We start from the raw sequence: 14,803 nt of genomic DNA, 5'->3' as shown, positions 1-14,803 counted from the left end.
AAGATTAGAATGTATCTTCAAATTCAGTTTTTAGTAAACATGTAAAGATTCTCTGAATATAAAAGTTGCATTTAGTCTCTTGTGCCAAGGATGTTATGTGTAAAACTGATAGTCATAGGAATGGTGAACAGTAATTTAATTTGCAGTTCTAAAAACTTGGGTAAAAAAACCCATAAAATTGGCGTTCATAGTTTTTTAATTACTTCAGTACAAACCAGAGTGCTTAAATTCACAATACAAATTTCATTAGTCTTGGATATTTTTATATTGTTTATATGAATACTATCAGTTTTATTAATACATACTACTTTCAGCAGACAGACGTTAATAGATTATTAGCTATTAATAGGAAGGTAGGGTGTTACAAAGAAGTGTTAAGTTATCACTCAGTGAGTTACTTGTTGCTGTTCCTTTTCTGCCATTTCTTGTTGGCGAATCGTATCCTGTGCAGCTTGCTGCATTTTCTCCAGTTTTTCCAGAGTCAGAGATTTTAAGGGTAAAAGTTTGGGTTTACACAGCACCATTGTGGTTATATCTTCCACAGACAACTGTCCTAAATTTAAAAAGAAGTAAGAATTAATTTGAGATAATCCAGTTTGGATTTGCAAGTAGAATGAAGGTCTAAAAACTTAATCCATTGTTAATGAAAATCTTGTTCTCATAGTTAACCCCTCTAACATTTCTTCAATATATATTAAAAATTCAGCATATAATACTAGGGAGTTCAAGAGGAAGACAAGTTTTGAACTTTCTACCTATGATTCTAAGCTATCGTGAGACACACAACTTTTTGTGTCAAATGTTTAATTTAAAAAAAGATCTGGGAGAAGTACATAGTCCCTGAAAATACTTACATAGTAAAATACATTCATTTAATATGAATATTCAAATTACTGAATGTTTAATTGAAACCTTCAGCTTTTCTTACTATTGCTTGATTTAGGCTTCTTTTCCCCCACTTTCAGACCTTACTAAATATTATGGTGAACTACACTGCTCTTTTCTCATTGAAAATTTGATCTTGTAATTTACAATCTTGAGTACAACAGGATTTCTAGGTTTGAGAAACAGTGCTTCATTTGTCATCCTTTTACTGGGAAAAAGCGATGGATTACTCTTTTACAACCTAGTATTGAAAGCAGCATACTAGAAATGGGCAGTAAATGGGGGGTATAGAACAGAGTAAGTCGTCAAATGCTAACAAATACTGTAGACATGCACCACTTATAGATAGGTAGACAATCCGAGAAATGCATCGTCGGTGATTTCATTGTGCAAACACGATGGAGTGGTTACACACACCTATATGGGATAGCCTGCTACCTTTCAAAGTGTACAGCCTGTTACTACTGTACTGAATACTGTAGGCAATTGTAACAATGGTTGTGTATCTAAACGGAACTGCCTATTACTTTTTAGGTCCCTATTATGATCTAAGTATTTGTGACTTAAATACCTTGTTTTGGAAGAACTTCCCGGAATACGGACTTCACTTCTGCCATGTCTGAATTGTTGGATAGTTTTTTGCCTTCAATGAGAAATCAATTATTAGTATCACTCAAGAATGATTCCCAAAGCATATTGCTTGGGATATTTCCATTGAAGTAAAATCACAATTTCTATTGAAAAAATGAACTATCCTTGTATAATTTCCCTCTTAATTTCTTGTGGGTCTTTCTATTGAAACTAGGTTGAGATAGTCCACATAAGCATCTAAGTCTTGGCAACTTTCATTAATCAGTGGTGGTGGTAATTGGAAGGCTGCATATTCTAAGATTTTGCCCCTCCTAGTGAAAAATTGGTAAGGCTTGCTTTTTAGACAAAGATAATTAGACATCAGCTGAGGAAAAACGCATTTATAGCAGCCACTTGGGTTATAGTAAAATACTTGGGTTATTATAGTAAAATAAGACTGGGTCTTATATTAATTTTTGCTCCAAAAGACGCATTAGAGCTGATGGTCCGGCTAGGTCTTATTTTCCGGGAAACACCAGGGTAGTTAGGGAAAGGATGAAGTAGTAGGTAAACATTTCCTAACATTCTCACTTCTCTCAATAGCTAACACCTGGTTTCTACTTTAACTCTATTATAATGACAAAAAACATCCCAAGGAGCAGTTACTGGCTACATAGCTGCAAGTTATAAGGAAGTAACAAACAGGTGAAACTGGCTCTTGAAGAACAGAAGTGAGGTATGCTTTCAGTTTACTATTTTCCTCAATACAGAGATATACTATATGCTAAAGTACCAATGAATACCCTCATCTGAGAATTTTGTTAGAATATCCTAGCATATACACCATCTCTGGCTGATGACATTTGTTCCCAGTGTTACATCCCAGGTTACTGCTATGCTATGTATTCAAGGTGTTCCGGATTGTAATTTGTAGCATGATCCCTTTCTGAACAGATGGTTCTCTAGACAGTCCCACCCATTTTGTGGTATTTCGCCAGACTGATGCAGCCTTACCATGTATCTTTCACAACATCACCAGAAAAGAAAGATTTATTATAAGGCGGTGATGCTGGCTTGGTGCCTGCCTTTAACACCCACTGCAAGTGAGTTGTAATCAAGTGAAGCTGCTTCTGGTCTTAGTTATTCCCATTCCACTACTACTTTGACATTCCTTATAAAAGTTGCCTACTCTCAATCCACCAAGCCTCTTCCTCTCATTCAAATTCCTATTCTGGTACAGCTAAGGATCCTGAGGAATCTCTATCTGCTTTCCAGAACTTTGTCATCAAAATTGACCTCTGTGCTGCTCTGTTCAGCAGTAAACATAAAGTAGGGAATGGACCAAGAATAAAGCAACTGTCATTAACTGGAATCTGAGATAAATGCAGTATGCTATTTTCTTAAAAGGCACAACTTCTCCTGCCACCTTCTTCCCTTCCTGTTACTTAGGCCTGCCAATGGTACCTAGTGATCATTTACTTTTTTCCCCCCAGGTTATGTTGAAGGTTAATAACATTGCAGATCCATGATTAGCCTCAATATAACTAAAATAACATGTAGCCTCTCCATTAAAGATATCACAATGAAAATATCCATTAGGCCTTTATTTGGCCTGATATGACATGATATGCTACTTACTGAAAGAGGATATACGTTATAGATGTTAATAAATGTGAAGGAAATACATTGTAGCTAAGCATTTTTGTATCACCAAAATGCTAAAACTGGATGAACAAATACTTAACTCTTAGCTGTTTTATAGACTGCAACGCCAGCTGTCTAGAATTCAATTACTATCCTTTGCTTTCTCTGCTCTATACCTCTTTCACATCTAAAATCTGGCCTGAGGAAAGCAATGAAACTTGGTGCTGTACCAAACCTTAGTTCTCTGAGCTACCATTGTTACTGGAAAGGGTGTGGGGCCAAAGGCCTGGTAGGGAGTGGGCTGGGCCTGGTGGGGAAGAGTAGCGCCATCATATACCTGGGTGGAGTGTCTGCTTTACTAGGGTTGCTTTCAGTTTACTATCTTGTTCTTAGACCCCCCCGCCCCCCCCCCCCCCCCAAGGCATTGGCAGGAGAGAAACAGGAAGGGAAGGGCTAAAATAAGCATGGTGGTGGTTGGATGGCTGGACTGGCAAGACTACATTCATTGTCTTGATAACTGCCCAGGGAGACCAGAGTAGGAAGGAGCATTTATTTCCTTCTCCAGGTGGCCTGCCAATAGCCCAACATGGGTATTCTGTCTGGTACATACAACATGCCCTAAGGAATTGTGGCTGCTCCTAAGAATACTTTCTTATTGGTAAGGTCGGATGTGTAACACAGGACAGATGGGCCAAAGAAAAAACATACCAGCTATGGCTGAAATTCATGTGTATCATACAACTGCCACATCATTCAATTCAATAAATACGTGTCTACAATGTGCCAGACATTCATTAGTGAACAAAACAGATGAACAAAAATGTTGCCCTTTTGGAACTTACAGTTTAGATTAAGAGGAGAGAATAAAATGCTAGAAGGTAGTAAGTTCTATAGAAAATAAAATAGTTTAAGGGGATTTAGGAGTGCAGGGGATGGTGGTGGGTATTGCAATTGAAATAGGAAAATCATTATGGTCTCATTAGGAAGGTGAAATCACTGTGGTCTCATTTGGCGTGTTATGTCTTAAAATTGTAAAAAAGTCAAAAGCCTGATAGTTTCCACAGGTAGGGAAGGTATAGGGAAATGGGCAGTCTGTTGGGGGTAGGTTTGTTGGTACAGCTCTTTTAGAGGGATATTTTGTAGTTTTTAATATTTTACAATATTTGCTAAAAATATGCACATTTTCTTTGACAAACATTTTACTTCTAGTAATGAGCTCGAAAGGAACAAAGCACAAGTGTATAAAGATACAGGGATAAGAATGTTCGTTAAAGCACTGTATTGAATAGCAAAATGTTCAGCAATATGACAAAGTTTAAGTTATAGAACAGCCACACAATGGAATACTGTGCCAGATTTTAAAATGAAAGCTGGTCAAGGCATCTTTTAAGAGAAAACATTAAACTGCAGAAATAAAATTCTTACACTAATAAAACCCAAACTTTCACTGCTTTTAGAATACAGTGTCAATCATTTTTTGAAGCTCTTGGTCTGGGTAATTGGAAAATAATCGGCTGCTTCCTTTTCCCCCATAGTTTCTTTAGTTTGGAATTTCTCCTAGAGATAATGGTTTTAGATGGATAGTGCATTTCAAAGTCATGACAAAGTAGCAAACCTGTCATAGCCATTTAAGCTGGATGCCTAAAATTAATCCAGAAGAATCTGCAGGGAAACCAAATCTTTCTCATGAAATATTTTACTAAGCTGTTAGTGAGAGTTGAAAGACACTTAAGTCTAGGAAAAATCAATCAATCATACACATGTTGATAAGTTATCATACAACTTGGACAAATTAAAAATCTCTAGGGTGATTTAGTTTGGTAATCAAAATTACGGGTGTGGGAATGGACGGGCACTGAAGCATGCTTCTGTTCCTTGGGATATATATCAGTGGTCCTCAAATTTTATGCTTGCAAGAACCCCAGAGATTTTGAAAAACAAGGTACTCCTTGATACATTTCTAAATTGACACATAAATTTAAGTTTAAATAGTTATAAAGGATATAATTACCAGCATATTTAAAAATAACACCAGTCTTTTAAAAATATACTCAATGTAATCTAAATATCAGCAACTTGATAGCTACCATCATCCATTAATTTAAAAAGATGAATTAATGTTTTATTCAGATATTGTATATCTTTTTTCTCCTAGTTCTCTATTTCCAGTCCACTTTATTTTAATGTTATGTATTTTCATGCTTAAACATATTTTAATGATCATCCTACCATATTTCTCTGCTACAAAAATGTTCACAAATTTAAATGAAAAATTTTAAATAAATTTAAAATATTCTGGATTGAGTTACTACAAGTAGTGAAAATTGATCAAAACAAATTACACAATAACTACTGAACATAAAAAATAAAGTTAATAGCTATATATCTGTTAAGAAGGACAGCTTTGGATGTGAGTACTGGACAGTAAAGACGAGTAGAAAAGGATGCTCTTTTTGGTGACAGGGAATTGTTCTTTCAGAGTGGAAAGTAAATGAAAGAAAAGGAATTTGGGATCAGATGTGCCTGTGCAAACATTTCTTTCTTTCTTCAAATATACTAAATATCTAATGTGTCAGCCACAGCTAAATGAGGGAGATACAGTGGATAAGAACCAGTTCTTGAAGAATTTGGGAAAGGTGAGATAGGGGAGAGATACATGTAAATAAACAGTTACAGTTGAACACAACATACTTTCATATCTATTGTGCTTTAAACAACCAAAACCATGAATGACTTGGTTCAGGATAGGTGACAGTGGCTGGTCTCTGAAGAAGAATTACTAAACATGATATTGGAACTAGTCCCAGAAAGATGAATGGGGATTTTACTATGAAGAGAAGCAGCTGTGTAACAAAGGGTCTTCTAGACAAACTGAAAAATATGTTCAAAGGAAGAAGCAATGAAAAACAAAGCCCGAGGGAATGGCTAGAGTAGTCTGCGTACTGTGGGGGGACTGGCGAGGTGGAGGCCAGTTTGTGCTCAGCCTTCAGTGCCGTGCCTCAGAGTTTGAACTTTACATCCTGTACACAGGAGGGAGCTAATTGGATGGCTGAGTGGGTACGTGACATGATTCATTTTTTGGAAACCCATTCTAGATAAAAAGGAAAAACAGAAGAGACACTAGAGGCAAGGAGATTAGTAAGCTATAATTGTTTAGGTATGATGATCAGGGTATGAACAAAAGCAGTGATGACAGGCATTATTAAGAGAGGATACAAGAGGTATTCAAGGATATATGAAGTTGAGATTCAAACATCCACTACCACTCCCCTTTCCCCCTGCCCCCAACTCTTTGGGTGATAAGAAAATGACTAAGGATGACTGCGATTTCAAGCTAGCATGTTTGAGTGGATGGTACAGGTATTAAGTTGGGAACACAGAGGAGGAATAGGTTAGGAAGGAAGGATAAAGACCATGAATTAGGTTCAGACCAACTGAGTGAGTGCAGAAGTCCAGTAGGAAGGTAAAAAGGACTGGAGGCACAGAGTCAGTGGAATAGTAGTATAAGCAATAGAAATGGATATAACCTCCCCTAAGAAGGATATGGAAAGACGGTAGATGGTACGGTTGGTAGTTAAGAGTATATAGTGTAGTGGTGGAGAAAAGGATCTGGAGGTAGATTAGTCATTTAAACTGATTACTTAATTTTCTAAGCGTCAGTTTCATCTGTAAAGCTAATAATGGCACTGACTTTAGATGGTATATTAAGTAACATAATTCATATAAATCCATCAGACCAGTCCCTAGCACATGGTAAGAGCTCAGTGAATTTCAGTGATTCTTGTTGTACCATTACAATGTTGTCATAAAATTAGATTTTTAGAAAAAAATAAGTATCGACATGTATAGAGGCTTATTAATAAAACAAAATGAAAAATCTACAGGCAAGCAGAAATACTTTAGAATTCTCTACTCATCCCCCTGACAGCCATATTTCCTTAAAAGTTACCTTAAAGGAAGAATAGTTTCAATGCCCACAAATCTACTTTAGCTTCTTTTGTGTAGCATAGTGACTCTTAAATTTTAGTTTGCTTAAGAATAACTAACAGCATAGTGTATTAGTACAAAATCATGTATTTAACTATGTAGACAATTTAAGGGATTTCTATAGTGATTTTGAAAATAACTTTTACCCTAAGAGTTAACTTTGGAATCGAATTACCCATTACCCCACCTCCTAGTGCATCCCCTAATACATACATGTATTATTAAATTAAACAGACTAAAACCAGGTCCAGGAAAAGTTATTTTGTCCAACATCACATAGCTGGTAAAAACAGATTTGAACTCATGTTTGCCTGACTCCAAGGCCTGGTTTCTTCAGTTTTCTTTATGTTGTATTTGTAGGAATGGCCTGAAGACCCCAAAAGCATTTAGAATGGCGCCTCACTGGAGGAACACATTTAAGATGTTAGATTAAGAGTAACATGATGTACAGAAGCCAATGAAGGTTAAAGTAACATCTTCAATTTCTACTGAAATGGGCAGTTTTGAAGCTACTATTAACCTTTGCAAAGTAGGATGTACATAAAATGTGAGTCAAACAGTAAAGCTCATGTTAAAAATGTAAGCGCAGCATACTGTCTAAAGTACTATATTTTTATTTCTCTCTTTAGTTTGAGAATTGTGTCACATTCAAACTAATGTATGGCTCTAACCAGCATGTGGTTTTTCTTTCTCACACACACTCGCTCCTTAATTTGAGGATTCAGCATTCCAGTTGTCATATTTGATACCACCCTGAAAGAAATCTCTTAGCAGGAAAAAATACCTCTTTTTGTCTGTAGATTTTGTTTACAGCATTATTTTTAAAAGAAGATGCCACTGAAACTTTCAAATCTCAATCTTAATTAGAAATATGCAACACTTTAAAACCTTACAAGTTTTGTATTCCCCCCCCCCCCCCCCCCACAGGTTAGCTTATATGAGAACATGATGAGATGAAGATCATGTGTTAAATAGCTGAACAGGACTATTAGCTTTAGATTTCATCTAACCATCTGGAAAATGTATGCTATAGTCACACAGGGGGCAGACACAGAAGGGGAATAGATTACTAAAATCCAAATTCAATTCCTGGTAACTCAAAGCATATACATATAGATCAGAAATATCAAAATGAAAACATACTGGGGGTGCCAGAGCCAAGACTTGGTTTCTAAAAATGCTCAGGACAGGATTTGGATGTTTTAAAAACTAGGTCATACAAAGTCTCCTTAGTACCTTTTAATCTTTGCTGGGGGCCTCAAGGAGCCATTCTGTTGGTCAATGTAATTATCTCCATCTGTGTCTGCCACTCCTAACTAGCCATTAGCTCTTCATAATTTTTTATCCCTCCATTAATTTACCTAAAATTTATCAGCTTATCCTAATTTTTAAAATTTGAAATTAAATACTTCAGAGTATTCTAGGATGCCAAGTATTTTAAATAAGTTGTGACTGTAAAATCCAATATATAATTCAAAACAGAAGCTTGTACTGGAGTGTTTTTTTCATTTTTTTCTAATTTATTTTACGTTTATACTTCAAATGGGGTACAACTTGTATTCTTTCTCTACTGCTGTGTGATCTTGAATACATTTCTTAACCAATTGGAGATTTGGTTTTCTCATACAGAACTGTTTAGTATCTATTCTGAGTTACAAAGTTCAAGTGAAAAGTGGATGTGAAAGTGCTTTAGAAATACAGTGTGAAACTTATTATTTCAGGTCTAATTATCATATTGCTATAATTAAGGACTTGTTCTAGATTTCCCATCAAGTACCTTCCAACCTAAAGTTCCTTTGAATCCTCATCAGCACCATGGTACCTATATGACAGCACGATCTATTTAAAGGCTTTTCTTTTAAAAACCTGTTTTATTTCCAAGAGCATGTGTTGTCAAATTGTGTTCTTAAATATATTTTTAAAAACATAATAAAGCAAACCTATTTTATAATGTAATTGAAGGTTGAGAAAATATGGATGTTTTTAAGTTGGTGGCAAAGAGTAAAAAACCTTGAAAATTGTAATCAAGGGAATAGAAGCTTAGTGGATATAAGAATCTATCTTGAATTTCTGATGGAGGTGACAAGTGACTCACTGCCTTACTAAACAAATAAATGCACCTGAAATATGGCAAAAAGAAAACACTGCTAAAGCATTTTGAGATTCTTGGCCAAAGTACCAATCATGTTTTCATGTAAGAGACAGAGGTCATAAACTGGTGGCCTTTGGTTTTGTCTAGTTAAATGTTTTGCTGGCTTACTAAATGTTTAAAAAAAGTATTTGAACCGATGTTTAAAAATCAGGAGATTTCATATAAAGTCCAAATTTCAGCTCTTCTTGACAAATCGGGCAACATAGGCCCACATTCCCCCATGGTAAAATTTGGCTAGGGCTGGGAAGTGATGCCCCATTTAGATGAGCACAGGGAGTTCTCCAGTTTCCACTACTGCATATTGTTTCCCTTTACCTGCCCAGCTACTACAGGCACTTGACTTTGCAACTTAAGTAAAATAACAGAGACAGTGCAACCAATTACATGCCAAAGTGTCCTATTTTATCATTAATGGGTATAAAGAAGCAAAAATACAGTCTCTGGGAACTGAGGGAGACACCAGAGGCCATCCTGTTTTTATGTAAAGAACTGGATATTTTTCTTTCGTGAATATTTAATAAGTTAGTTCTTTTTAAGTAAATTCAATCTGGCTAGTGCAGGTTGTGGATGGGGGTAGCAAGGATGGTAGGAAAATGGCAAAAAAAATTTATCTTTTATCTAAGACTTGTTGACTAATAGATGAGTTTTCAAATGCATTTTAGAATTCTGAATGTAAACTAACATGAGAAAAAGGTGAAAGAGCCCCAAAAGAAAGTGTTTTGCAGCAGACACTACGTAGTAATGCTCACTCTAAGTTTCTGCCCACATGCTAGCAGAGTGCCTAATTTGGATTGATAATGTTTTGCTATCTGGCATCTGCTGGTAGAAGAATGTTGCAGCATGTTCAATTTGGCTAATTAATCCAGACTCATGTGAATAAAATGTGTGGTGTCAGCTTCTGGAATGTGCCTTGGCCTAAGAACAGCAACTGTTCTTAGGTGAACTTGGATGATGCTCTCCTTCAGTAGCAGACACTACTATTAAGTTAGTAGAATATGACACATGCTACTCATGAAAAATGCCTCTTTCTAATAATTTTTGCTATTTTAAAATTCAGTACTAGAAAATGATCCTAAAATGTTAGTTATTAATCTTTAAAAAAGGTATTTGATAAACGCTTTACATTCTCAGCATCTGAGATATATACCTATTTCAACAGTATGCAAGGAAAGGGAAATAAATGTTACTTTCCTCAGTATTTCTCAAAACCTGATCTTCAGATCACCTGCATCAAAATCCCCTGGACAATTATTTAAAATACAGATTTTTCTGGAGGCTTCCCCAGACTCCCTGAATTAGAATCTCTAATTTTTAATTAAGATCCCCACATTAAACTTGGAGAACCACTGTTTTAGATTCATTCACTCGATAAATATTTAATGCCTACTATGTGACCAAATTGGACTGCTTTAGAAGTTATTAACTACCATACACTGACTGCATACCATGTGCAATACACTAAGCTAAAGCACTTTATATATACGAGGTGTGATCAAAAGATACGGTGAATGTTTAAATAAAAAAAATTTATTACAGTAAAAGACACATTGTCATTAATTCCCCTCAAAATACTGCCCCTCACTTCAAACACACTTATCCCATAGTTCTTGCCACTTTCTGAAGTAGTTCTAGAAGTCCTCTTTTATGAATGTCTACTTCATCCTCCATCATGACAACGCTCCATGTCACACATCGCTTCTGGTATGGCAATTTCTGTCAAATACAAACATTATGGTGTGTCCTCATCCATCTTATTCACTGGATTTGGCACCATGCGGCTTCTGGCTGTTCCCCAAAGTCAAAATGACCATGAAAGGAAAACATTTTAAATCGATTCAGGACATCGAGGCAGCCACGACAGAGCAACTAAAGACTCTCACGAAAGAGGACTTCCAGAACTGCTTCAGAAAGTGGCAAGAACAATGAGGTAGTGTTTTCAAAGTGAAGGGGAGTATTTTGAGGGGGATTAATGACAATGTGTCTTTTACTGTAATAAATTTTTTATTTGAACCATATTTTTTGATCACACCTCATACTTGATTCATTCTGTTCAACAATCCTAAGAGGTTTTGTGGCTCCATTTAATAGATGATAAATAGAATTAGTAAACTGTCCATAGTCAGAGCTAGTGAATGGCCCTGTTCCTGAAACCCAGGTCTGATTCTAAAATCTGTGGTCTTAATTTTGCTTTACTTGAATCTGGAGTGAAAATTGTTTTATAATCTCACAAATTTCCTTCTACACAAATGTAATGACTGATGGAGTGCATTACTTAGCTTTCAATATGATGGCTAAAGACAGTCTATACCAATTTGCCCTCCAGAGCATTTTGTTCTGCTCCCCTAAGTGCATTTTCTTCCTTTCACTTATCTTTCATGATCAAACATAAGTCTAGGATAGGAGGAGTACACGAGCTTGGCAGTTTTGGGAACTTTCCTCTTGTGATTATGAAGTAAATTCTGCAAACACGTCTCTATCCAGTGGGCAGGGGATGTTCCTAATGTACTGTGTTAAGTATAATCTTGATTTTGCAATTTTTAATAGGCTGAGGAATGCTACCAAAAAGCTATCATGAGAACACCAGGACCAATTAGGACTTGCAAAAGAATTTCAGGGAGAAAAATAACATTGCCTAAATTGGAATGTGGCCAGATGGCCAGCAGTTGTCTTGGTATCTGCTTTGATAACATCAAGATTCATCTGTATATGAATTGCAGGGCCCACACATCTTTCATCAACAGTCGTCAGGGTGCCATGAGTTGAAACTCATGAAACTGTGCTGACATCAGTACACTTTGCTGCAGATTACATTGCATCAGCTCCAAGTGTAGGCAGAGTAGCAGCAACACTTTATTAAAGGTAAGCAGTTTATGTTGCCAGTCCAGGATAATAATGCATAGTCTACACACACAGGATTAAATGCTAAACTCTTCTTTGTAAGAACCACAGAAGGATGCGTGTGCTGAAAAGTGGGATGGATTCAAGTTACAGCACAGGAAGATGTAGTTACATTTGAGAAAGCTTAACTATGACTGGAAAAGTATGACTACTGTGAAGTATTCTCACAAAAAATGTTAAATTGAATCTAATCAAGGCTCTAGACCAAATTCTGGTTTACAAGAAATAAGAAAAAAGGAGACAAAGACTCTGGCTAGAACTCTTCAAAATGCTAGTGTCACAAAGGAAAAAAAAAAGGATGGGAGAACTGTTGAAGATTAAGGCTAAAGTTACAATACCCAAATACAATATGGAAAACCTTGACTGATATTTTTTTGCTGGGAGTGGGTGAGGGGAAAGTTTAAAAGATATTCTTGGGTCAAATGAAAAAATGTACATGCAAACCGGATTTTAAATACTACAGAATTATTAATTTTCTTAGTTGTAATAAGGAGGTGTTTAGCAGGAGAACTTTATAATATGTAGGAAATACATGTTGGAAATTTTAGGGGTGTCTGCCTAACAATAGGTGTCTGCAGCCTATTTCCAAATGGTTCAATGACAATGAAAAATATGAGAATGGATGAATATGGCAAAATGTTAACTGTTGGATTTACGTGAAAAGCATATTAGTGTTTATTTTTAAATGTAGGAATATTTTCAAAATAAAATTGAGGGAAGAAATCAGGTTGGACAGTTTTCAGAGGGGAAGCCTAAGAAAAGGTTGAGTAGTAGGGACTCGGCTGAATTTCTCATAAACTGGAGTTCCAGAAAACTTTGGTGGCAGTATCTTGGGCACCCAAGAGACACCCCAAAATTCAATCTTTCAGTAAGTACTTACCAAAATAATATGTGCAGTGTAAAATGATAGGCAGATGAATCTGGTACAAACCATTCTATTTAGGCGTGAACATAGCAGTGAAGCTAAGAACATAAGCAGCTGTTACATAAAATAGTGGTTGTCATACAAGAGGTACAAAAAGTGCTAGGTAAGCTCAGAGGAAATTACTTCCTACTGGGGAGAATATGGAAACACATCTTCAAGGATAACTAAGACATGGATACAGAATCACAAAAGGTTGGTGCTTCAGTGATTAACTTTGGAAAAAACAATAGTTCATTTTGGCTGGAGTATGAATGAATACTAAGGAAGTAGAAATTAAGAAGGTAGGTTTGTCCCCTTGTTGGTGACTGGCTGGGTATAAACAATTTTCAATTTATCTCAAAGTTCTTCTAATCCCCCCTCCCCCAAGCTTTAGGCATCCAATCCTGTGCTACTAAAATGACGGTTCTTGATTCAAGCCTATAGATGGAACTACATGAGATAATGTGTGACAGCTCTTGTAAAGAGCCATATAGAATACTGTTTTACTTTAAATTGTTAAATAAACCGTAGACATGCAGGATTAGTACAGTATACCTTCATCCAGAACTGCAGTCAACGCTTACAAACCCGCAAGAGAGGAGAAACAATGAAAAGGAAGAATATTAAGAATGTGAAGGCAGGAGGCGGGGAAATGAGGCTTTGAAGTGTTGCTGGGGTGGTGGGAGGCCATCCTTTTCCTTTATAGCTGGGAATGGAAAACGATTTCCTCAAGCTCCCTAATTCTCGGTCCTCCAAAGGTCAGGGGGTGAAAGTACTTAACCGGAACTTGCGGGGTCACGAGCTCCTACTTGCGAGTGTTAGGGGCACCGCCCCACTGCCCGCGCCCAGGCCCCTCCCGTCCCGGGTGGCTGCCGCTGGGCGAAGAGGGTGGCGGGCAAGCGGCCTCGCCCCACAGTGGAGCCTCAGAGGGGCGGAGGGAGGGCGGGCCGCCGCTTGGCCAGCCCGGAAAGAAAACCTTCTTCCAACGGAAGCAGCCCGGATCCCCGCTAGCCTCCGCGGCGCTCCGTCTCCTAGGGACCGTCCGGCCCAGGCCTGGGCCACGGGTCGAGGCCGAGGGACACTCACCTTGCTTCGCGACTCCAGTCGGAACGGACACTCCCTGGGACGCAGATTATTCCCACCCTTCGGCCATGACCCCATTCAGAAGTGCCCAATGCAAGTTCCGGGCGCAGGACAGGGATTTTCAGAGCCCTAAACTCTTGTCCACTTATGTAAGTGACCAGACGTCCCAGCAAACTAAGTGCCAGGAAACCTGCTTCCTCCTCTCCCCGAATCCGGGCAGGTAGCCCTAAATATGAATTAACTTGTCTAACATGGGGTGTCTGGTCACCTTTGGTCCCTTTTTGGGCCTACTTACAGATGCTTCTCTTCCCAGACGGCTCAGCTGTTGCCCAGGGCAACGGAGAGATTGAGCGAAGGGAAAACTACGTCACACTGGAGACTGGAAGCCAGAAAAACTCCCGTTGCCATTACCAGTTATGGCTGCCTTAGCTTCAGCGTCAACTTCCGACTGAGTTGTCACTCTACCCTACTGGAGGCTCACTCTGTGGCCCGCCTAGCCAGCGGCGCCCAGTGGGCGGGAGGGAGGGCGTAGAGCAGTGGAGGAAAGGAAAAGGGCGGAGAGAGGGAAACTGGCACCAGTGCCTCCCTCTGATTGGGTAGCGTCGCTGGCGCCAGTGCCTCAATCTGATTGGGTAGTGTCGATACCCTGGGCTCCGCCTGTTTTTCTTCCCCAGCGAGTG

General features: G+C 37.9%; 2 protein-coding genes across 4 annotated transcripts in view; one reads left to right on the top strand and one right to left on the bottom strand.

The window, feature by feature from the left end:
- Positions 1–320: 320 nt before the first annotated feature.
- BBIP1 (BBSome interacting protein 1) lies at positions 321–14,556 on the bottom strand. 3 transcript variants are annotated; one of them, XM_019725117.3, is made up of 3 exons: positions 14,419–14,556; positions 1,457–1,528; positions 321–553 (listed from the first exon to the last, which is right to left on the bottom strand). In XM_019725117.3, exons 2-3 carry the CDS (start codon positions 1,500–1,502, stop codon positions 387–389), a joined length of 213 nt encoding a protein of 70 aa, XP_019580676.2. In that variant the 5' UTR covers positions 1,503–1,528; positions 14,419–14,556; the 3' UTR covers positions 321–386. The 3 variants fall into 3 exon arrangements, with proteins under 3 accessions (XP_019580676.2, XP_088647987.1, XP_019580677.2); XM_088791861.1 differs by lacking the exon at positions 14,419–14,556 and adding an exon at positions 14,123–14,333; XM_019725118.3 differs by lacking the exon at positions 14,419–14,556 and adding an exon at positions 14,127–14,264.
- Positions 14,032–14,803, top strand: part of SHOC2 (SHOC2 leucine rich repeat scaffold protein) — a 69,068-nt gene continuing 68,296 nt past the window's right edge. The window contains exon 1 of the mRNA XM_074339070.2: positions 14,032–14,272. The gene's annotated coding sequence lies outside the window, so the exon portion shown is untranslated. The remainder of the gene's footprint in view (positions 14,273–14,803) is intronic.

This window comes from Rhinolophus sinicus, chromosome 15 (genome assembly GCF_057876585.1).
Source record: "Rhinolophus sinicus isolate RSI-liver-muscle chromosome 15, RSI-T2T, whole genome shotgun sequence".
In the NCBI taxonomy this organism is placed as follows: domain Eukaryota; kingdom Metazoa; phylum Chordata; class Mammalia; order Chiroptera; family Rhinolophidae; genus Rhinolophus; species Rhinolophus sinicus.
This window is presented reverse-complemented; position numbering and strand designations above follow the sequence as displayed.